The sequence below is a fragment of the Musca domestica genome, unplaced genomic scaffold (genome assembly GCF_030504385.1).
Source record: "Musca domestica strain aabys unplaced genomic scaffold, Musca_domestica.polishedcontigs.V.1.1 31, whole genome shotgun sequence".
Classification (NCBI taxonomy): Eukaryota; Metazoa; Arthropoda; class Insecta; order Diptera; family Muscidae; genus Musca; species Musca domestica.
The window spans coordinates 883,548-909,783 of record NW_026712309.1 but is presented as its reverse complement, the minus strand read 5'-3'; the positions used below and the strand labels follow the sequence as shown (position 1 = coordinate 909,783).

The following is a 26,236-nucleotide window of genomic DNA, read 5'->3' as shown; positions in this document are numbered from 1 at the left end:
GTCACACTTTGTTGCAGTTTTTTATATCACCCTGTATCTGAACCGATTTTCACCAAATTTGAAGTTCTTAATTCTATCTATTCTAATTAGAGGAAATTTTAAATTGAACGAAGATATGTAAGGGAGCTATATATCTTTCTACATTTGGACCGATTATCAGAAATTTCAATAGGGGTCGCCTTTGAGCCAAACAAATTATTTGCAAGAAAATTCATCTCAATCGGACTATAAATGCGACCCGAACTTTGTTTAGAAAAATACATGGGCGGAAAATATGATTCTATGGGGATAGCCAAAAAGAACTATGGGTCTATTTCGTTTCCTTCATGCAAACAGACATAATACAATGTATTACAGTGAGGCGGAGGGTATAAACAGTGTATGACAATGTGACTCTAATAAAATGTGTAATCTGACCTCAAACAACAATGCCTGAGTTATGAGTTGAGTAAAGCCGGTTGACGGGACCTTGATCGAGTGAGTTGCCAAAACCATTGGGATTGGAGCTGTCAGTCCATAAAACGCATGTTTTTTCCTTCGTTCGTTCCCACGCCTCTCTCACCCGCCCCTGCCGATCGAGGGGGCCACCTCCCTATACGTAGAGAGCGCGTACACACCAAAGTCCGGACTAAGGCGGGTTAGCAATGGTTTCACACCGGCTGTGTTTGGTTTATGGACTGACAGCTCTGCAATTGGAGAGCTGTTCAGATCTGGGACTAAGCACCAAAATACTCTGTGATAACTAAATGTAAATTCCAAATTCTAAAATGTAAATTCCAAATACCACAAAAGTCAAGTTTTGAATGATTACATGTGATGTAAGAGTCCGATTGTCTTTAAATTTCACACATCCCAATATTTTTATCAACCCAAGGTTTGGTGTTAAGATGGAATATACCAGTCCTCTCCTTCAGGTACCTCTCCTACAAAAGGTCGAAATTTTCAAAAAATATTTTTTTGCACAGAAAGAGAAACTATAATCCGATTTTGCTCCAACTTTGCAAACCCTAATATTTGGGTCAGTGCTAAGTCGTGTGTGAAAATAGACAATATCGGCACATATGAATATTCCTATCAACACAAGATCTGTTATGAAGGCGGTAGAGATCGGACCATTCCTCTTGCACCTCCCCACAAAGGTTTAAATTTCTGAATAACCAAAACGTTTATAATAAGCATCAGGTTCTCTTTATATTCCACACATACCATTATTTCTACTAACACAAGATCTGTTATGAAGATGGGATATATCGGTCCTCTCCTTTTGGATCAACATTTTGAATTTCCATGCAGCTAATAAAACGCGAAATTAACATTTGATTCCACTCAGACTTGGCACATCTCAATATTTCTATCCACCCAAAATCTGTTATAAAGATGGTAGAGATCGGACCATTTCTTCTGGTACCTGCCCCAAGATTTTGAGAAACCAAATGCTCAAAGTAAGCCAAATAACCGTTCAACTCTCTTCAAATTTCACACATACAACTATGTTTGGTAACACAATATCTGTTGTGAAGATGATATATAGCTACGAACCACTTCTGGTACCTCGCCCACAAAGGATCACAATTTTCAATACTTTTATCTGTTATAACTTACGAAACATGTCAGCTATTCTTTACAATTTGCTATATCTAAATATTTCTCTCAATTTAAGAGGAATATGGATTTTATGATGAAGTTACCAATATAGACCAAACCTGGCACGTGGCAATATTTATATCGCATTTATTTAGATCCGATATGCACTGGACAATATTGCCCCATTCCTTCAGAACTCACTCCATGGAGGGTCAAGAGTTTGGATAATCATAACAGAAGTGAAAATATATTTACATAATCGAATATTGGTTGAGGGTATGCGTCTATCGGCAGAACGAACTGATACTTTTTAACCTGTGAAAAAAAAATCTGTTGAAAATTTGGATAAAATGTCCAAAATACCAAATTTTTGGGGTAATCGTAATGAGTGATATAAGAAATAAGACCCATTATTCCTTATATCACCGAAGGCAGAATCCATTACAAACTTCGTATACTGAATTTCAAACGGTTGCGCTGTATATTAAAATTAGAGCTTGAAGTATTTCTATGTTTTAATATTTTTAATCCTTTGTGGAAAGTCAAAATAAGCTATGTTATGAATTAGTTCAAATTAAATCAATTCTCGTTTTTTTTTCTTTTGTACACATACAACATTTTTTCTCCCTACCTTTCTTCAACTTCGGTTTAGCCTAAATGTTAACAATTTTCATACAAAGATCCTGATTAAAATAAACATATTTGCCTTTGTTTTCTCTTTTTTTGGTTATCTAAATAAACATGCCATGTTTGAGAAGAGAATTTTTATTTCCACTTTTTTTCTCGAAAAGAATATGCATTTTTGCCCTCCGATTAACATGAGACAAAAACGAAGTAGCCAAAAAAACACAAACATGGACCGCAATATCATGAAATATATCCGCATTAAGATGGCAGAGAAAAAAAAAACAACAAAACAGAACGAAATTGCTTCACAACAACATCAAGTTTTAATTGTCATTTAGCTTTAAGTCTAATAAACAACTAAAAGCAGCTATTTCCGAACAACAGTTGTTCTTGTTGTTGAGCAAACTGTTTTAGTCCTTTTTGTTTTGTTTTTGGCTAAAAACGCACTGGACACCAATGACACTGCTGGCAATGATAGCATGATTATACGAATAGAAATCCGTGACACATGCTGTAGGTTTGTATTAAAATTTAAATGGGTGGTTCGATAAGTTGTAGAGAATTTATATGATTATTAATTAAGCCATCGGAACCCAGTTGTGGTTAATGGAATTGGTTTTTTAAATTATAATCTGATATTTTTTGCTACAATATCTTGAATTTTTTTTTTGTGTTAATTGAAGAGAATATTCTAAATTGGTGGCAAAATTACCGAAGTTAAATAATTTTGTTTATGTTGTTTGTTATATTTATACCCTACATCACACTGAGGCCAGGATAATTTGTCTTTGTGCATTTGTTTGTATGTACATGGAGAAGGAAGCGAGATAGACCCTTAGTTCCTTTTGATGATCTGCATAGAATCATATTTTGAATCGGTTTATGCCAATCCGTCCGCCTGTCCATGTATTTTTGTAAACAAAGCACAGGTCGCATATTTTGTCCGATCGATATGAAATTTTGCACAAATGATTATTTGGCCCAAAGACGAACCCTATTGAAATTGGAGATAATCGTCCGATTTTTCTTTTATTGTGCACGCAATGTGTAATAATAGTCCAAATTGCATAGAATTTGGCACACACGACCAAATTGAGCCTAGAAGCAAGTATTTCAAATTTTGTGGAAATCGGTTCATATATGTAGCTTACATGTATATTGTTTATACGATTTGTTATTTTTGTCATCCACAACCGTAATATGCACTCCGTTATAACTATATTCGGGAAAATATATGAAATATAGTCCAGAAATACCTTTGCCAAATTTTATCAAGATCGGTTCAGATTTGGATATAGATTTCATATTTATATTTACTCGTTTTTAAGTTTTTTGCGGACCAAATGGTACATTTTTTTTTAAAAAAAATTTTAATGGATAAAGGCAAAAAATGTCGGAAATAGCATCAAATTTTAAAATAAGTTTAGATTTTTCTTCGAATTGGTCACCCTTCAAACGGCAAATGTAACAGTCACACGTTGCCCGAATGTTGCTCTGCGGTATGTTGGGCCATTCCCGGCGAAGCGCTTGCTTGAGGTTATCGATACTTTGGTATTTTGTAGTGCCAACCTTGCTTTCCAAAATACTCCACACACAATAGTCCAACGGATTGGTATCCGGAGATTTTGGTGGCCATTGTGCGCTGGAAATGAAGCGAAGAACCCAATTTTGTAACCATTCTTAGGTGGCGCGTGCTGAGTGCGATGGGGCTGTGTTCTGTTGGAATGTCCAAGGTCTGCGGCAAAAATGTTTGCGTGCCCATGGTTTTAATACACCCTCCAGAATATTTTCGCGATAATATTCGGCATTTATTCTGATCGATTAAAACGAGAGGAGGGCGACCATGGCCGGCGCTTGAGTTCTGGTAGCCAATCGAAGGTGCACATTTTCAGCTGACCTCTTTATCAACTAAACACGATCATTTTGTTTGTTTACAAACTGCTGGTCAACGAATGTTTTCTCATCGGAGAAAACCAAATTCGGCAGTTCACCACTTTCGGCCAAGCGGAGCAACTCTTTAACTAGTTTGAGTCTATTTTCTTTCTGTTGCGGTGTAAGATCTTGCACTTTTTGGAATTTAAATGGCTTTATCTCGAGCTGATTTTTCAATATTTGCCGAATGGAATATTGCGATATGTTCAGCTCACGAGCCATCTTTCGGCCACTGCGGGTTTTGATCAAGTCGCTTCTTCACTTTTCGAACCATATCTGCTGATGTCGGGCTACGCTACCAGTATTACGGTAACGAGCGATGGTACAAGACACAAAACATTTATTCACATTTAAATGCTGGAGTGCTCTAACGATAGCCACTTGCGGTTTTCCAGCCAAATATAAAGAAAGCATACTATCACGATTAAATTCCATCACGTATAACTTTTTTCTGGAAAATTCTCACCAAAATGCTTTTATACGCTTGTAAACAATATAATGAGCTGTCACTGGAATATTTTTTACAGCTGTTGGACGAGTGGCTTAGAAATGACAGCAGTCTGAAGATGGTTGCAGTTTTTTTGTCTCAGCTTTATATTCCTGATCAGCATAAAATTCTATTTCGAAGTAACCTTGACCGTCCGTCTGTCCGTCTGTGCAAATCCCGAATGAATTGAATTAGGTTAATTTTACTCAAATATGTGTTTGGTCGGTATGACTTTTTTTTTAAATGGTAAATAAGTCCACGTTTAGGTATTGGCCCCATATAACTGTACCTCCCTATATTCGGTATTTGCTGATTTCAACGACATTACTTACCGTAGTTACTTCAAATTTCGTATTTGAAGTTTCTAATGGGTACTACAGCCTATAACCGAGAATTGTCTATGCAGGTCCAGGTCTTCGTATAGCCGCTAAATATCGGTATTCCGTATTTTTATGATTTCAGCTACATTATTCACCGGAATTATTCATATTTCGTATTTGAACTTTGTAATGTGACAGAAAATTGCCTTTGCAGGTCCGTGACTTCGTATAGACCCCAAAAAACGGCAACTCCTTATATTCGGTAGTTTTAACATTTAATAGCATTTTTAACGGATTATACGAAACTTTCGAATACAGAAACGCAGGAGATAAAGTTACATAGAGACTCTACGAAAAAGTGGGCCTACATTGTGAATAGTTTAACTACCCAATGAGAACAAGAAATGTCAAATTTGTTTAAAATTGGGACCAAAATCTTCATACTGTCTATTATATATTAAATTATCTATAAATTATGTCAATTTTTTCCAACCAATCTTAGTAAACCTCCTCCGATTTCCGAAAAAAAATCTAAAACCACCAATGTTCTTACTCTCCAGGCATGTTAAAGTAGTTCTCTCATTTAGCCGTGTATAAATGCAAGTTTAGAAAAATAAAAACACCAACACAAACAAAACTAAAACATCGTCGAATCCATAGCAATACTCTTACCATCCCCAACCCTCGCGAAAAATGTGTTTGTTATTCCGAACAATTTTTGTTCTAATTAAAATTCACCAAAAGTGTTACATGAACTCGGTATGGTTAAACGCTTTCATTCGTCTGCATAAACACACACACTCACAGACACTGATCTAAACATACACGCAAACATAGACGACATATCCTAGAAATGGACAAAGGACAAACAATCTAAGCGCGGTAATGGTGACCAGTCAGTCAGCCAGCTAGCCAACCTTTAGTTGCAGCTGTTTGCCATTGCTTAGCTATTCTTTGCGGCAATTTCGTTTTAACTGACACTCGCAAGTCAGTCAGTTAGCCAGCCAGTCACTTAGTCTGATTGTTGTTTGTTTGTCCGACTTTTGATGGTTTACCGTGATTTTAATGTTACAAAGTTTGATTAATATTTGTAGAGTTGACGGAGGTATAGATAGCCTGAATGGAAACGCAGTGGCCTATAAATTTACTATTTGTTTAATAAGAACAATAAGTGGTTTCCTGCGGGAAAAAACAATGATAGCCTATGGAACTTGATTTTCAGAAAGAGAGGGAACCCCCCAAAAAATGCGAATTGAATATCTTTGACATTAAGCATTGTCTGACAAATTCCGATTTTCATATAGTTCATTTACCCAAAGAATAGAGAAAAATACATTTTAAGTGATCGATTGAAATTTTACTTCCCGAATTAAAAATATTGTTACGCCAAAAGGTGATAATAATAAGGGGGAAGATCAAAAATGGTTTGTTTTATAAACTCCATATATCGATTTAACGACGTATGTCAAACTCCAAGTAAAAGAGCTATAACACCTTGGCTTCTACAGATATAATCCCAAACAATTGGTAGAAAAATTAAGTAAAATTCGTAAAAAAGGCGGAATTGCTAACTTTTTGGAGTTATGCCACTTCTTGAGTTATTTGCCGATGTATGTTATTAGAAGGGTACAAAACAAGTACTAAACTAGAAAAAGTCGAATTAAGTATGTGGGAAACACTGGGTATAAAGGGGTGAAAAGGAACTTGAAAAATATTTAAAAAAAAATCAAAAAAGAACCGTTCCAATGAAAACAGTTACATGGGGGCTATACGAAAACGTGAACCTGCATCCGAAATTTTTTGTCAAAGGCTGTAGTACCCATTACAAACTTTGAATACGAAATTTTGAAACAATTTCGGAGAATAATGTCGCTAAAACCATGAAAATATCAAATATCGGAAGGTACCGTTATATGGGGGCTATACGAACACGTGTACCAGCATAAGTAATCTGTTGTCATATGGTTACTATAGTACCTATAAAGATCTTCAAATACAAAATTTAAAAAAAAAATAAACAAAAAATTATTGAACGAAAGTAAAAAATGTCGGAAATAGCATCAAATCTTAGAATAACTTTGGATTAGTTCGAATTGGTCGCCTTTGGCACGAATTATGGCCTTCAAACGGCCAATGAAACCATAACACGCTGTCCGAATGTTGCTCTGCGGTATTTTGGTCCATTCCCGGCGAAGCGCTTGCTTGAGGTGATCTACATATTGGTATTTTTTAGTGCCAACCTTGTTTCCAAAATACTCCAGACACAATAGTCCAACGGATTGGTATCCGATGAACATCATGAAATGAAGCGGTGAACGTCATTTTGTAACCATTCATGGGTGGCGCGTGCTGAGTGCGATGGTGCTGAGTCCTGTTGGAATGCCCAAGGTTTGCGGCCAAAATGTTTGCGTATCCAAGGCTTTAATACACCCTCCAGAATATTTTCTCGATAATATTCGGCATTTATTCTGATACCACGGTCGATTAATGCAAGCGGAGAGCGCTCATGGCCGGCGTTTGAGTTCTGGTGGTCAACCGAAGTTGCACATTTTCAGCTGACCTTTTTGGCAAGTAAACACGATCGTTTTGTTTGTTAACAAACTGCTGGACAACGAATGTTTTCTCATTCGAGAAAAACAAATTCGGCAGTTCACCACTTTCGGCCACATGAAGCAACTCTTTAGCTGTTTTGAGTCTATTTTCTTTCTGTTACGGTGTAAGTTCATGAACTGTTTGGAATTTCAATGGCTTTACCCCGAGCTCATTTTTCAATATTTGCCGAATGAAATATTGCGATATGTTCAGCTCAGGAGCCATTTTTCGGCCTCTGTGCCGCTGGTTTCGATCAAGTCACATCTTTACTTTTCGAACCATTTCTGCTGATGTTGCTGTTTTCTTCCGTCTACTTCCTTGACGACGGGCTACGCTACCAGTATCACGAAAACGATAGCCAATTGTGGTTCTCCAGCCAAATATAAAGAAATCACACTATCAGGCTTAAATTCCATCACGAATAACTTTTTCTGGAAAATTTTCACCAAAATGCTTTTGTACGCTTCTAAAGCTGTCACTGGAATAATTTTAAAAGCTGTCTGACGAGTGGCTTAGAAATGACAGCAGTCTGAACTTGGTTGCAGTTTTTTCATCTCACGCTGTAATGTCGCTAAAATCTTGTAGAATATCGGAGGTACCGTTATATTGGAGTTTTACGAAAACATGGACCGACATGGCCCTTATACGAACTGCCCTTGCCTACTGGAAAAATACACATTTGTGTCAAATTTTAGCCTTCTGTCCGAATTCTTTTGAAAGATAGAGTGATTACAAAAGACAAACGGACGTCGCTAAATGTTGGGGTGTATGGCAAGTTCAAAAGGAATTAATTGTGACTATATTTAGATTTATTGGACAAATCAGAGTAGAAATCTGTAATTTAGTGTTGTGGAGTCTAAAGGTGACATGCAATAGGGTCTTTGGAAATTGATACTAAAAATGCAAGGAATAAACTAAATCGTCTTTTACACATATTCAGAACTCTGCTACGAAGGTGTTGGTGTTCAGGGTTGAAATAAAGAAATGCTTTTGAAAATTTGAAAATCTGTACTTGAATGTGGATTTGATAATATTTGGTTCAATTTTGAAATCCTTTTTCCAACTTTATCTCACTAATAAATGCAATTTTGTCTTCTAATATGTAAATTAAACCGTGTTCGTCGGTGGGCATGAGCTTTAACATAGTCCCATAACAAATAGTTTAAAGGCGTTAAACCCTACGACCTAGGCAGCCTATAGACCAGTCTGGAACATAAAATAAAAGTTCCACCGAACTCGCCTCCCAATAAATCCATTGTTATACGTACTGTGTGGCATGCGGCATTGGATTGGATATCATCTAAATAACGGTAGCGCACACCATTCACAGTTACGTTGCGTTGCGTTTTTGTTTTTATATATTGGACCATAAGTAGATATAAGTTGTACCATCAAAAAAACTAACCTGAAATAAACTCTCCAGGTCCAAAACCACAGTGCCTTAAAACTCTTCTATAATATGTTTATTTGCGTGTGATTGTCGGTGTGTGAGTTAATGTAATTCCACCAATCTATCTGTCTATCTTACTGGCTTTATGTGTGTGTGTATCTCTTAGACTAGCTATTTAAGTTGGCTTCTAATGAACCACTGGGGCCACTTTTTGGTTACCATACTCGCTTAGCCATCGCAGATGGCTGTTTTGCCGTTACATTAATACCAAGCAAAGGACACCAGCGTTTGGGAAGTTACGCTGTGTTGTCCTCTTTTTTTTTTTTTGCTGCCTGCTGTCCTTTTGCCAGTTTCTAATGAAGTTTACCGTCGCCATTGTTTAACAAACGTGCTTTGGCCTGCGTTAAAGGGCTTTGGTGAATGGGTGAATGTGATTATGTATGGCTGACGCTGTGAAATTGCGAGTGTTCCTTCCATCTTGGCCCGTCATCATTGTTTACAGTGGTTTGGCTCGCGAGCACCACTTTTAAAGAGTAGCTGCTCACACAGGAAAATATTCGATACAGATATACCAACCAACACACACGCACATACTCATTCATCTATTTTTTGGCCAAATACCATCGACGAGAGCTGGATGTTTGTTGGATGAGAAAGATGCCTCTACCACTCCGAGCAACTTGCACCCGAAGAACGGTACAATCGGGCTATTTGCTTATGTTCGCTTATTCGTCTACACATTTAATGTTTGTGTTCCCATTTTGGGGCAAGTTTGGACTTGTAATGATGTGAGTGCAAGCGTGTGTATGTGTGAGGATATTCGTAAATGTCTGAGTACCATGTTTGTTGTTAGTTGTCCGTTAGTTTATAAGTCGGAGAGTGTGTGTTTGTGCGGTAATATTTATATTGCATGTTGTCAAGTAAATTGCGTGTTTATGGCAGGAGCAAAGGGGGGTTAACATAACGAAAGGAGTGAAACAGCCAAGCAGTTGAAAAACACAAGTCTATATTGTTTGCTGACACAAATACTCGACAGCAGCCCAAGTTTTGTTTGTTTATTTCTACACAAAGTGCACTTTTCTTTGGCAGATTTTCCTCTCGTCGTCCGCAGCAGCAGCTCCTTTCCTTTTAATTGTTTTATTTAGCATTCATTTTAAGCCCAACTTAAATAAATTAAAGGTATTTTAACATTAGTTTTGATAATTAATAGGGTGGCCCGTCTTCACATGAGTGCTGGAGAAGTCGAAGTCAAGCTATAAGACAAAGGTAGAATCGGGACAATATGTGAGCCTCTGACATTTGGAATGAAAGTCAATGCTGTTAAATGGTGTTTGGAAATTCGAACATGAACAGTTTCCAAAATGATACTAAAGTCTTAAAAACTTAAAATTTAGTTTAGTAATATATACCACAAGTACACGAAAAGTACTAAAGGGACTATATTCGGTACAATTTGGTATTGGTTGAACATATGTTTATTAAAATCGTAAATTTGGCATTAGGGTCGCTGTTTATGAGAGGATATCTGGAAGTAGTTTCGGAAATGTGTATTATAATTATACCAAAGAACTAAATAGTGCAAAATTTTGTGTTGGGTGAAGGAATAGAGCTGGAATCCCAAAATTCGAAATTCAGGTCTCATTTGGAATTTGGGATTGAAATATGGAGGTGGTTTTGGAAATGTGTACTACTGTACTAACTGGTACCAAATTTAATAACAGTTTGGTTTAAGTTGAACGGATGAAGCAGGTAATCTTTATAAGTTGTTGGCTTGTGATAAGGAGGTGGTTTTTGAAAAGTGTACAAGTGGAAGAAAATTACTAAATTTGGCACAATTTGGTATTGGGTGAACCTATGCTTATTGAAATCTTAAATTTGGTATTAGGGTCGCTGTTCATGTCTATTCAGGCCATATTGAGGTGGTTTCGGAAATGTGTACTATAATTATACGAAAAGTACTAAAAAGTACTGAAGAAATAAAGCTGAAATCCCAAAATTTGATATTGATACCTCTATTGGTATTTGGAATTGAGATATGGATGTGGGATTCGATGTGTGTACTATAATTGTACTATTTGGTACTAAATTGGAACCGTTTGCTTAAGGTGATCGGATGAAGCTGGAATTTTGCATTTTTTTAAGAGGTGGTTTCGGAAATTCGTACTACAAGTGCACATAAAGTACTAAACGGTACTATATTTTTGATACAAATTTGATATTAGGGTCTCTGTTGGAATCTGCGATTGAAATATGGAGGTGGATTTGAAAACGTGTTTGCATGTATAATTGTACAAAACGTACTTAATAGTACTAAATTGGCAATGAATGAACAGATAGAGCTGAAATCCTGAAATTTGATTTAGATGTCACTGTTGTTGTCGGTGTGGAAGTGGTTTTGGAAATGCGTAATTAAAGTGCACACTGTACTAAATGGTACTTAATTTAGAACAGTTTAGTTTAGAGTGAACGAATGAAGCTGGAATTTTGGAATTTTTGTTGTGGTTTGTATTCGCACTACAAGTGCATGAAAAGTACTAAATGGTACTATATTTTTGGTACAAACTTGGTATTGGTTGAACAGATGATGATTGAAATCTTAACTTTGGTATTAGGGCCTCTGTTCATGTTTAACATGGTTTCGGATATGTGTACTATAATTGTATGAAAAGTACTAAATTGTACTATATTTGGTATTGAGAGAAATGAAAAGACTTCAAATTCGGTATTGAGGTCTCTGTTGGAATCTGCGATTTAGATATGGAGGTGGATTTGAAAATGTCTTTGCATGTATAATTGTACAAAACGTACTAAGTAATACTAAATTTGGTATTGGGTGAAGAAATTGAGCTGAAATCGTGAAATTTGATTTAGAATACACTGTTGTTGTCTGTGTGGAAGTGGTTTTGGAAATGCGTAATTAAAGTGCGAACTGTGCTAAATGGCACTTAATTTGGTTTAGGGTGAACGAATGAAGCTGGAATCTAGGAATTTTGTATTGTGGTCCCTTTTGGTGGTTATTTTGTGATAAAGATGTAGTTTTGGAAAAGTGCATAAAAAGTACTTAATAGTACTATTTGATATTGGTTGAAGAGATAGTGCCTGCTCTTTAAAATTTGGTATTAGGGACGCTGTTCATGTATACCTTGTTTTCGGAAATGAGTACTTTAATTGTACGAAAGAACTGAGTGGTACTAAATTCGGTATTGAGTGAAGAAATAAGGCTGTAATCTTAAATTATATACTAATATCCCTGTTGGAATCTGGAATTGAGATATGGAGATGGTTTTCGGAAATGCGTGCTATAAAAAAATAGTACGAAAGTACGAAATAGTAAAATATTTAGTATTAGGTGAAAGAAATGAACCAAAAATCCTGAAATTTGATGTAGATGTCATTGTTGGTGCCTGCGGTTAAGGTATAAAGATGGTTTTAGAAATGCGTAATTATAATTATTCGAAAAGTACTAAGTGGTACTAAATTAGGTGTGGATGAAGGGATAGCGATGGAAACCCGAAATTTGATATTGATATCTGGGACTGAAATAAAAGGTGGTAATTGTACGAAAAGTACTAAGTAGTACTAAATTTGGTATTGGGTGAAGGAATAAAATCGAAATTAAATATTTATGTCACTATTAGTGCCTGTGGTTGAGAGAGGTAGTAATTGTAATAGTAATAATAGAAATTACCGAGCTAAAATCTTGAAATATGTTATTAAGGTGCCTGTTGGTATCTAAGGTTGCGATATGGAAATTGTTTTGATAATATATACTTAAGCTGTATGAAAATAACAAATGCTACTAATGTTGGTAGTGGTTGAACTAATAGAGCTGAAATATTAAAATTTGATGTGGATGTCACTTTTGTATCTGTATTTGAGAGAAGATGATAGTTTTTTGAATGAGCTCTATGAACGTACGAAAAGTATGACAATAAATTTAAGCCACAGGATAGAGCTGGAATTCTGAAATTTTGATACGGAAGCCACTGTTGGTGGCTTAGTGTTTAGTGCAGGAAATGGATTTGAGAATGCGTACTTTAGTTGTTCGAAAGTAATAAATGGTACTTATTTTCCGTTTAGTGAATGGATAAACCTCATATCCGGAAACTTGATATTGAGGTTACTATTGGTTTCTAAGATTAGTAGATGGTGGTGGCCAATTGTTATTATTAAAAGACGTTGATAGTTTTGGCCAGAAAAATTGGATGTGGAACCATTGTGCCATGATTTTAATTAATATGTTGTACGGTATACTTAAAACGAAAGATTTTGAAGAAATTTTAGTGCAAAAATTAATATCTTTTCGATTTAGGAAATTTGAATATGAATGAAGTGTTGTCAAGTTGTGCAGCTGCGTAGGTAGTACGATGTATGAAGTTTTGTTTGGAAAATTTGTCCAGGAAACTTTTCTCTCAAACTATGTATCAAAAGTTTTTAATGAGTTTCCATTTTTTTTTTTTTTTTTTGAGTTTTTATACCCTCCACCATTCTATGGAGGGTATATTAAGTTTGTCATTCCGTTTGCAACTCCTCGAAATATTTATAATAGACCCTACAAGTGTATATATTCTGGATCAGCGTAAAATTCTAAGACGATCTAGCAACGTACGTCGGTCTATTGTAATCACGCTATCTTTCGAAAGAATTGAGATAGAGGGCTAAAATTTTGCATAGGCAGGTTAAGTTCGTAAATGGGCCATGTCGGTCCACGTTTTCGTATAGCCCCCATATAACGGTACCTCCCGATATTCGTTATTTTCATGATTTTAGCGGCATTATTTCAAATTTCGTATTCGAAGTTCGTAATGGGTACTACAGCCTATGACAAAAATTTAACCGTTACCTCCCGATATTCGGTATTTTGATGATGTCAGCAACAGCATTCACCGGAATCGTTTTAAATTCCGTTCTGGAAGACCCTAATGGGTACTACAACCTATGACAAAAAAATTGTATGCGGGTCCCCTTTTCCGTATAGCCCCCATATGACGGTACCCTCTCGATACTCCGTATTTTCATGATTTTTGCGACATTATTCATCGTAATTGTACCAAATTTCGTATTGAAGTTCGTAATGGACACTACATCCTATGATATTCATAATGAATGATTTGACCGGGCCGACGAACTTTTAATACCCTCTATCATTGGCTAAAGGAAAACATTTTCTATAAAAGTATATGATTTCAAACGTATTCCACTTCAAACTACATATATCAATAATACCGTTTGGACAACTATTTCAAAAAACATAAAGTGGATGAGGCCGTTGTATGGGGACCATACCAATTTTATACTTCAAGGATAGACCATTGAAAAATGTGGCAAAAATCATCAAAATACCAAATCGTGGAATTACCGTTTTATGGGCGATATATCTCATTTTCAATACCAACCAATTCTAGACGCAATAAAATTGTTCTGCCAAATTTTGAAGCTCTACCAAAATAATGTGGGTTGTATCGTGATTTCAATAGACAGACAAATGGACATCGTACAATCGACTTAGAATTTTATGCTGATCATAAATATATACACTTTGTGGGGGTGTATGACAAATATTCAGGAATGTTACAAACCGAAATAACAAAGTTAATACGAGTATACCCTCCTTTTGAGTGTAGAGGTATAAAATTTGAAAAAATGTATAAGCAAAAGGTGTTTCCTAAATTAGTCTCGGTATAGCAGACCTCTTAAGGGATATTGTTCACATTTCTATGTAAATTTACAAAATTATATGACACTTAAATCTTTGTCTCAACAAAATGTTCCCCAAAGTCCCAACATTACACCCTAATGTAGCACCAAGAAACCACAATGCGAAACCATAAAATTTGTTGAAACAATTGTTGCAAGAACACCCAGCCATTCATTCGTCTAACAATGCATTTAACTTTGTGCCAAATCCTATTTACTTACAATTAAATATATTACTTTGCATACAATACCATCATCATTACCACCATCACTAACAACAATAACATCATTAAGAATAGCAACAACACAATTGTTGTCCAAATTGAAAATGTAAGCAAATTTAGGAATTTAGAACAATTCGAAATGTTTCAATTCATGCTATTCACTTGGAAAAATGATGTAATTGTTGTCTCTTTCTCCATGGCAATCTATCTGGCTGTCGTCTGTCTGTCTGCCAGTCTGGCCATGTGGATGAATGGCAGAAGTAATTAGACAAATCAAATGGAATGATGGTGTGTCTACCTTAATTACAACAGTAAATACTGATTAGAGTGATAGGACGCAATACAACTATTTTAGAGTTTTTTCAGAATGACAAGCATGTGAATTAGGTCAGTGTTAGGTGATTAATTGTTTTAAATGTTTAATAAAATAAACAATTGAAATTAGCCTTTTTAGCGAGATAATATCTAAAATTAGATATACATTTTAAAATTATCTAAATTTAATATATTATGTGGGTAGAGGGCAAGACGGGGAACTAAAACAATTAATGTCCAGCGTTTAAAAAAGGCAATTATGTATAAATTAGATATGATTTCATCCGTAACTATGAAAGCATGTGTCAATCCAACTCCACCCCTCAACAATTTGGATTACGGACACTTAAATTATAAGAATTTAACATCAAGGGTGTTCTTAAAGAGCAGGGCGGGCGGTGCCGACTATGTGATATCCCACAACACTATGCATATTTAGTAAAGCTCCCGTAACAAAAAAATTTATGTGAAGTAGATCAAGGCCACCTATCAACATTTGGCTTTAGAGCAGTTACAGTTTGGTTTCAGAGAGAACAAATATATGGGAGGCATATCCAATTCTGAATCGATTTTCACTAAATTTGACCGAGACATTTTAATTTGTTATATTTGCAGAATAAAGGATTGAGGATATATATGGGAGCTATATCCAAATCTTAGTTGTTCTCGATAAATTTGGCATAGGTATTTCCGAGCTCTATAAGATATTGTATACCAAATATCATTGTTGTCGAATGCATATTATAAATGTGAGGGAACTTAAACATCAAATCGGATGAAACACATACATATATAAGCCATAGCTATATCTGAACCGATTTTCTCCGAATCAATGTACTTGCTTCCAGACTGAATCCTGTCGAATGTATCAAACTTCAGGACTTTTGGACTGATATTGGCCATTCGGTGCACATTAAACCGAAATCGTATGAAGATATATCTAGGAGCTATATCTAAATCTGAACCGATTTTGATAGAATTTCGCAGGAGGTATTTCTGAACTCTATAAGATATCTGGTACCAAATATCATTTTTGTGGGGTGCATATTACGAATGTTGGGGACTTAAACCCAAATCGGATGAAACATATATACGGAAGCTGCAGCTATATCTGAACAGTTTTCATCCAAATTTTATGTACATGCTTCTGACTGAATTCGGTCGGATGTACCAAAATGTAGGTCATTTGGACTCCTATTGGCTATTTGGTGCACAATTGACCCAAATCGTTTGAGGATATATCCAACTCTGAAACGGTCTTGACAAAGTTGACATACTTTTTTCAGAGCTGTATCTTGGGGACTTTTGAGCCCCAAATCGGATAAACATTAACATGTAGCTATAGCTATATCTGGACCAATTACACTAAATTTGAAGTACTAGTTTCTAGGATGAATTAATTCGTAAATAATATTAGACTTTTGGTGCACAATAAACCTCATATCGGAATAAAGATATATATGAGAGCTATATACTAATTTGAAACTGATCTCGATGAAATTTGACAGAGATATTTTCGAGCAGTCATCTGATGTCCGGTCATTACGTATCTGAGAGACCTTAAAACCCCAAATTTTATGTACATGCTTCTAGACTAATATTGGCCATTTGTTGCTCACTAACCCGAAATCGGTTGAAGATTTATGGGAGCTATATCTAAACCTGATCCGATTATCATTAATTCAATAGCGTTTGTCCTTGGCCAAACAAATATTGCGAAGAACATTTCAGCTCAATCGGATAATAAATGCGACCTGAATTTTGTTCACAAGAATATATGTAAGATCGGCAGGCGGATTGACATGCATAAGTCGACTCAGAAAGTGATTCTATTAAGTTCCTCAAAAGGTAACTATGGGTCTATCTCGCATCCTTCTCCCTGTTACATACAAATGCACAAAGACATAATACCCTTACTACTATATGGTGTAGGGTATAAAAATGAACGATGTTTTGGCAAATTGATTTTGAATAATATCATGCTCATGATTTTTTTTTTGCCATGAAATTCTTATAATTTTAAAATTTACAAAAAATCTTAATTTTTTTTATTTTTTTTACTAAAACTCATTAGTCGTACCCAAGAGGACCTTCCAAAAACTTTTCTTAAAGCCTACAATATAATTGTCAGGGGAGTCTTTTTGGGATTCACAACTTCCCGAAACGTTTTTAAACTTTTTGTGTGGAAAATTTACCTGTGTTTTATAAACAATTTTAGCTGATCCGGACCGTGTTGCTGGTCCAAAGTGCTTCGTAACTTTTGTAACTTTATAAATTTTATATTTGAAAAATTAAAAAGGGTCTATACGACGATGGGTACCTGCATAGGCAACTTTTGTCATAAACCATTACAATATTCAAGCAGAACTTGAAAAAAAAAATGCTGTGAATAATGTCGCTAAAATCTTCAAAAACCCGAATACCGGTAGGTACCGTTATATGGGGGCTATGGAAGATGTGGAACTGCACAAAAAACTTTCTGTCTTAAGGCGGGATCACATGATTGCCGCAATGCGCCAATTATTGGTGCATTTATATGCCAATCGTGTGATTGCACAATTTATTGTCCAATGCGACAATCAAAAATAATTGTGCTGATTTGCGGCAATCAAATACAACTCTGGTACGACAATCGTGTGAACTGTTAAGACAACTTTGCGCAAATTTAAATTTGAAAAATGCGTCAATATTTATTGTTTTCTAGTGCGTCAATCAAAGAAGACAATACGCGTCAATAACCTGATTTTTTTAATAATATTTTTTCTTGTGTTTGTACCGTCAACATTTCTTGTCGTAAGTAAAGTAAAGTTAATTTAAATTGTTGTATTTGCTATAATTATGTTCATATTATGTATTTGCAGCTTTAATATGGAATTCGGTGATTGCATTGTATACGAAAATTCAGCTGAGCTTGAGTTCTTTTCCCCCGATCAGCAACCAGAAACACCTGTGCCGAAAAAAGAAAAAAACCAAGTGTAATTTGTTCCTGGACCTACACTGCAATACAGGAGCTGATACAAGCTGTGGAACAGCATCCATGTGTTTGGCAGTATTCATCCACCGAGTACAAAGATAGGAATAAACGGGAGCAGGCATGGCGGGAAATTGAAAAATGTGTACAGGGCACACGGTGGAGACTGCAAGGCCAAATGGTGCAACATTAAAACGGCCTTTCAAAATGTAAAAAAAAAACTAAAATCAAAATCTGGTCAGGGAGCCGAAATACCATACCACATTGGCCGCATTGGTCTGCAATGCAATTTTACAACGACCACTCTGTGTCAAAAATGTCAAGTACAGTGTCAACATTAGATTTGGATGACTCTGGAAGTACTTCACAACATGCCGCTGCTGAGATTGTAAAGGTAGACAAAAGTGACATTTTGCAGCGTGCAGTTAAGTGTTTAGATGCGGAGGAAGATAATTGGCACGCGATTGGGATGTATTTGGCATCACAAATGCGAGAAATTGCCAAGAAAAACAAGAAGGCTGCGAACAAACTGCATTTCCAGCTTGTCAAAGTCGTAATGGATGCAGCTTTGGAAGCTGAAGAAGATAATTAAGCCTTGATAAATTTTTTGCGTTATATTCATTTTTAAATTGAATTTTTATAGTATGTATATGTAAGTTTTTGTTTTGTTATTTTGTTTGCAATATTGAAGTACCTTCCTAGTCCGTATTTTTTTAGATACTAAAATGAATTAAATAAAACTATAGTAAATTTTCTGATTTTAAATTAAAGTTTAAATTTTATTTGATATATAAATTATTTATATATTTTTATATTGCCAGCTCAATTCTCCAATAGGAGACATGAATACTTTTCCATTTCATCCCGAACAGCCTTTGCTTCACTTGTTATATAAGAACTTGGAACATTTTCTGTTCCACTCACAGCATCTAGTGGGAAGTCATTTCGCCATGTACCAGGAATTAAAGCACCGTCCTCATCGTAGCGATCAACAAGCAACGACGTTGTATAATTTAAATTTTTTTTTAACAAAAAATTGTGTAATGCACAGCAAGCTAGAGTTGTAGAGGTTGTTTTCTCTGCATTAAGCTTGGAAGGGCGTGAAAAAATTTGAAATCGCTTGACCATTATGCCAAATGCATTTTCTACAACACGTCGTGCTCTCGATAGCCTGTAGTTAAATATTCTCTGCCCTGCAGATAAACTTTTACCAGGATATGGCTTCAGCAAATGTTTCTGCATGCGGAAAGCATCATCCGCAACCAAAACAAATGGAACATTTGCTTGACGACCTGGCAATGGTTTTGGAAGTGGCAAATTTAGCTCATTTTGTTTAAAGCACGTTGAAAAGTACAGTCTCCAAAGACTCCACCATCCGACACACGACCATTACAGCCAACATCAACGTATAAAAAGTTGTATTCGGCATCAACAACTGCCATTAGCACTATACTATGTGTACCTTTATAGTTATAGAAGGTGCTTCCTGAATTAGGTGGTGCTATAATTTGCACATGTTTGCCGTCAACCGCCCCTATGCAGTTCGGGAAGTTCCATAGTTTGTTAAATTTGAAAGCAACGACATTCCATTCTTCCTGCGTGGATGGTATCTACATACATATCAAAAGAAATAATAAGTCAATTAAAAAGCATAAATATGTGTGTATTTAGATTTTTCATACCTTTATGTATGCACCTTTTAACGCTTTATAAATAGCATCACAAACAATTGGTACGAAAAGTGATATGGTATTTGGGGCAACACGGAAGAAGACCGAAAGACTTTTATAACTGTCACCAGATGCAAGAAATCGAAGTGTCACAGCTAAGCGTATTTGTTCGGGAATAGCCTTTCGCATGTTGTTCTTGTTTTTAATATGGTGACACTAGTTGCAACAATTCGATAAACGTTTCGTCATCCATCCGGATAAAATTTTTAAACAAAACTTTTGGTTTTCGATTTCCCGGAATTCCATTAATGTTTTGTCATATGCACCATCAGTGCTTCTTTTTGTGAGCCACTCTCTGACCCACGTACTTCTATTTACTTTTTTTTCTTTTCTTTCCTTTCATTTTCTCATCGTCAAATGCACACACCATAATTATAGCTGCTGCAATTTTCTTTTTTTTTAAAGAACACATCTTAATAAAACAAATTTTTAAATGCTTTAACATTTTTAATAAACAAACTTTGACACATAGCAGCTGCTTCTGATATTTGCCGTGTAGTAGAACAATCGTGTGACTGAAGTTGGACAATAATTGTCACTTGATGGTTTTGAGACAATATGCGGCAATCAAATTTATGAAAAGTTGGACAATCATGTGACCGCAGAGAATTTGATTGTGACAATTTATTTATTGTAGTAAAACTTTGGACAATAAAAATTGGTTTAAATTGGCGCATTGCGACAATCATGTGATCCCACCTTTAGGCGGTAGTATTCATTACGAACTTTAAATACAAAATGTGAAATAATTCCGGTAGATAATAGGTGTACAAACGGAATGACAAACCTAATATACCCTTCATACTATGGGTATAAAAATGTCTCCGTGAAATTTGGTGAAAATCAATTCAGAATTGGATATGCCTCCCATATATTGGTTCCCTCTGAAACAAAATTATAACTGCTCCAAAGGTATACTCTACTTCAAATAAATTATTTTGTTACGGGAGCTCTACTAAATATGCATAGAGGTGTAGGGTATCATACAGTCGGCCCCCGACCGACTTTTGACTTTTCCTTACTGGTTTAATTATTAATCTGGTTTAAAAATTAATCAGTAAACAATCATGAAAAGCAAGTTTTTAAGGGTCAATAACTACAGACTTCAATGAATTGCTATTTCGAATCATTATTTGGTAATTAGAAATCAATTACGTTGTCTCAATCGCAAAATATTTGTATGTTGTGTGGACTTATGCGAATAGTTTAGAAAAACCTGTTAAGAGCCATGCATCTAAAATTTGTTAGCATTCTTATTATTTTCAATTGTGTCAATATATCGCAGGTATGTAATTGGAAACATTAAAGCTAAACACAAGAGAAACCATATAAACGAGAATTCGAAGTTTTCAATGTTTCGAAGGCAAGAGGGCCAACAACTCGTGGACAATCGGGAACCATGATAAAGCGATGCCTGTTTGCTTACGATTGGTATTCGGTACAATTGGTACAATTTACAGAAAATACCAAATAGTACTGAATTTGATATTTGTGGTAAAAATACAGTGTGAGTTAAAAAACGGCAACAAAGTCAAACGCCATAATTTTTATACCCTACACCACAAGGTGGTCAGGGTATTATGTCTTTGTGTATTTGTTTGTAACAGGCAAAAGGAAACGAGATAGACCCATAGTTCCTCTTGATGATCTGCATAGAATCACTTTCTGAGTTGCATGTCAGTCCGTCCGTCCGTCTGTCCATGTCCAAAATGCAGGTCGCATTTATTATCCGATTGAGATGAAACAACATTTGTTTGGCCCAAGGACGAACCCTATTGAAATTGGAGATAATCGGTAAAAATTTATATATAGCTCCCATACATATCTTCGTCCGACTTGCTTTTTATTGTGCACCAAACGTGTAATATCAGCCCGAATAGTATGGAATTTTGCACATACAACCAAATTAGGCCTGAAAATAAGTATGCCAAATTTGATCTAAATCGGTTGAGATATATCTATAGCTCCCATATATATTGTTCATCCGATTTGTTATTTTTGTCCTCCGCAGCCGTAATATGCACTCTGTAACAACAATATTTGGGGAAATATATCAAATGCAGCTCAGAAATACCTTTGTTAAATTTTATCGAGATCGGTTCAGATTTGGATGTAGCTCCCATATATAACTTCGTCCGATTTACCTTTTATTGTGCACCAAACGTCTCATATTTGCCCAATGGGATGGAATTCGGCACATGCGAATTTAGTCTAGAAGGTAGTATGCCAAATTGGTGAAGATCGGTTCAGATATAGCTACAGCTCCCATATATATTGTTCATCCGATTTGTCGTATTTGTTACCTACAGCCGTTGTTATGCACTCCGTAACAACGATATTCAGGGAAATATATCAAATACAGCTCAGAAATATCTTTGCCAAATTTTATCGAGATCGGTTCAGATTTGGATATAGTTCCCATATATATTGTATATATTTCAAATTAATTGTGCACCACATGGGCAATACAAGTCCGAATTTGAAAGATACAAATGCTTCGGCATATTTAGTCCTTTGAATTTTAAATTATAATATAATCATAGGGTGTATGATTGAATTCTCCCATAAAAACTTTTAATTATTAAGTGGAGCTCAACTAAATTATCAAAGTGGTATAGGGTATCATAAAATCGTCCCGGCCGACTTTAGGACTTTCTTTACTGTTTTTTTTTTTTTTTAATTTTATTGAATGAAGCTAAAAATGTCGGAAATAGCATAAAATTTAGAATAAGTTTAGATTTATTCGAATTGGTCACCTTTGCCACGAATTATTGCCTCCAAAATGCCAATGAAACCGTGACACGCTGCCCGACTGTTGCTCTACGGAAGGTCAGCGGCCAAAATGTTTGCGTGTCCAAGGTTTTAATACACCCTCCAGAATATTTTTGCGATAATATTCCGCATTTAATCCGAGCGGAGAGCGACCACCGGCTGTTACGGCGGTCCACACCATCACCATGGCCGGCGCTTGAGTTCTGGTGACCAACAGTAAACACGATTATTTGTTTGTTTACAAACTGCTGGACAACGAATGTTTTCTCATCGGAGAAAACAAAATTCGGCAGTTCACCACTTTCGGCCAAGCGAAGAAACTCTTTAGCTCTTTTGAGTGTCTTTTCTTTCCGTTGCGGTGTAAGTTCTGGCACTTTTTGGAATTTCAATAACTCATTTTTCAATATTTGCCGAATGGAATATTCGATATGTTCAGCTCACGAGCCATTTTTCTGTCACTGGGAGGTGAGTTTCGATCAAGTCGCTTCTTTACTTTTCGAACCATTTCTACTGATGTTGCTGTTTCTTACTTCCACTTCCTTGACGTCGGGTAACGAGCGATGGTACGAGACACAAAAGATTTATTCACATTTAAATGCTGGAGTGCTTTAACGATAGCCACTTGTTGTTTTCCAGTCATATGTAAAGAAATCACTATATCACGCTTGAATTCCAAAGAATTGTGGAGAATTCTCACCAAAATGCTTTTGTACGCTTGTAAACAATATATGAGCTGTCACAGGCATAATTTCATTAACTGTCGGACGAATGGCTTAGAAATGACAGCAGTCTGAAGTTGGTTGCAATTTTTTCATCTCACCCTGTTGATTCCTTATTCCTCATAAATACCATCTGTGGCCATGTGGCTGGGTGTATACAAAAATCCCACCTAGCCAAATTTCATAGACTATTACATAAAGTATCAGACATCCTCCATCGATATCACGGCTAGTAAAAAGATTTATAAATTGTGGATTTTTGTTCGAATGCTGTAGGTTTCATTAGGACTTACAATGTTGTGTTTGCATTGCTTTCAATTAACTTCAACGTTTTTTGTGTCCTTTTCTTTATTCCGCTTTTATTAGGCAGCGAAACGACCATTTATCCTGAAATTTTACAATGTAACCTGTACGAACTATGATGACCTGATAAAGAAATATGAATGCAATATAAAAATGCTATCCACCAGTCGCTATGCTTACAACATGTTGATAGAATTTAATCGTGATTTTCCTATTTCTACCAATATTCGATTAATGGCCATGTATTACGGAAAGCCGAATAGTAAAGCTGTCAAACTTTTTGATGTCAAATTCAATTGGTGTGACATGCTGCAACACACTGTCGCTGTGCCGGTGATAAAGTCAATCCTGGTGGAAATGACACGATCCAGTAATTTTCCACTCACGTGCCCGTTGAAAGCGGTAAGTACGCTGTGAGTGATCTAAAATTATGTTTTTATTTAATTCTCATCAAATTCTAGAATTATACCTATACAATTGAAAATTTCATTATAACCGAAGAAATGCTTCCTCCATATGCTGGCACATGTAATTTTAGCTACGACATACTTTGATGGAAAATAAAGGGCATTGAAAATAAAAAAACTTATTATATCTGAAGTCAGTCAGCCACAGCACATGATCGTTTATTAATGCATAAACTTTCGGGAATAAAAATACATAGAAAAGAAGAAGAAGAATGTTGCCAACCATCAATATGAATCCAGCAAGACGTCAATATGAAACCAGTAGGGAAAAGTCAAAAGTCTGGCGAGGCCGACTATATGTTACCCTACACCACTATGCATATTTAGTAGAAAGATTATATTAAAAGAAGTAAAAAAAAAACATTAAGTTCGCCCGTACCAAACTTTAATACCCTGTACCTTAGGGTAAAGGAAACATTAGGGCCCATTATGACCCACATATACAAATTTTTAGACATATTCATGGGAAAATGTGCCAAAAATCATCAAAATACCGAATATTGGGGAATACGGCTATATGGGGCTATACAAAAACGTGGACCTATACCTACAGCGTTTCGTTTAAAAGAGGTAGAACCCATTAAGACCAACAAATACCATTTCTAGACAAATCCGCAAAGACATGTGGCAAAAAACATCAAAATGTCGAATATACGGAGGTACCGTTTAATAGGAGCTATACCAAATCGTGGACCGTTATATGGGGACTATACCAAAACGTGGACCTATACATACAATGTTTCGGCACACGAACTGTTATATGGGGTCTATACCAAGACGTGGACCGATATATCTCATTTTCAATGCTAACCATCGTCGACACAATAAAAATTGCTCTGTTAAATTTTGGCGCTCCACCGCAAATAATGTGGGATGTATCGTGATTACTGGTAACGTAGCCCGACGTCAAGGAAGTGGACGGAAGAAAACAGCAACGTCAGCAGAAATGGTTCGAAAAGTAAAGAAGCGACTTGATCGAAACCCGCATCGCAGTGGACGTAAAATGAACATATCGAAATATTCCATTCGGCAAATATTGAAAAATGAGTTCGGGTAAAGCCACTGGGATTCCAAAAAGTGCAAGAACTTACACAGCAACAGAAAGAAAATAAACTCAAAGGAGCTAATGAGTTGCTTCGCTTGGCCGAAAGTGGTGAACTGCGGAATTTGGTTTTCTCCGATGCGAAAACATTCGTTGTCCAGCTGTTTGTAAACAAACAAAATGATCGTGTTTACTTGCCAAAGAGGTCAGCTGAAAATATGCATCTTCGGTTGACCACCAGAACTTAAGCGCCGGTCATGGTGATGGTGTGGGCCGCCATAACAGCCGATGGTCGCTCTGCACTCATTTTAATCGATCGTGGCATCAGAATAAATGCCGAATATTATTATTAAAGCCTTGGGCACGCAAACATTTTGGCCGTAGACCTTGGACATTCCAACAAGAATCACGACCGTCGCACTCAGCACGCACCACCCAAGAATGGTTACAAAATGAGGTTCCTCGCTTCATTTTCAGCGCACAATGGCCACCAAAATCTCCGGATACCAATCCGTTGGACTATTGTGTCTGGAGCATTTGGGAGAGCAAGGTTGGCACTAAGAAATACCAAAGAAAGCGCTTCGCCGAGTATGGACCAAAATACCGCAGAGTAACATTCGGACAGCGTGTGACGGTTTTATTGGCCGTTTGAAGGCTATAATTCGTGCCAAAGTTGACCAATTCGAACAAATGTAAACTTATACTAAAATTGATATGGTGGGGGTTAGATAGAAAGGTAAGTGATGGGATCAAAAATAGGACACCATATGAGTAGAGGTGTCATGGTGACATGTAATCTCGGTGTTTGGGCAGTTTACCTAGCAGGATAGCCACTAGGTGAAACCTGTTTCGAGACAGCTCAGAGATATTTGGCCAAATCACAATATTTAAGGCGAGTTCGAGATAAATGTTAGGGTTATATAGCTTTGTTTCATGTTTGTTAGACTTATTTCAGGTTCTTCACAACACAAGTAAACCCCATGCAGTTGGATTAAGACCGGTATGATTTTTTCTTAGTTTTTGTCAACCGAAATGTCCTAGAGTTGCTAGAGCCACACCCCATC

At 36.2% G+C, this 26,236-nt stretch overlaps 1 protein-coding gene across 1 annotated transcript; it reads left to right on the top strand.

Annotated features, from left to right (window-relative positions):
* Positions 1-23,732: 23,732 nt before the first annotated feature.
* On the top strand, positions 23,733-24,217 carry LOC131803629 (uncharacterized). The gene is made up of 2 exons (XM_059125057.1): positions 23,733-24,065; positions 24,125-24,217. Exons 1-2 carry the CDS (start codon positions 23,817-23,819, stop codon positions 24,215-24,217), a joined length of 342 nt encoding a protein of 113 aa, XP_058981040.1. The 5' UTR covers positions 23,733-23,816.
* Positions 24,218-26,236: the final 2,019 nt, after the last annotated feature.

Bases quoted from the DNA above. Each gene is read 5' to 3' on its own strand.
- LOC131803629 (XM_059125057.1), top strand. From the start codon at position 23,817: ATGCTATCCACCAGTCGCTATGCTTACAACATGTTGATAGAATTTAAT. The intron at 24,066-24,124 runs GTAAGTACGCTG...ATCAAATTCTAG, and splicing joins TCACGTGCCCGTTGAAAGCG to AATTATACCTATACAATTGA.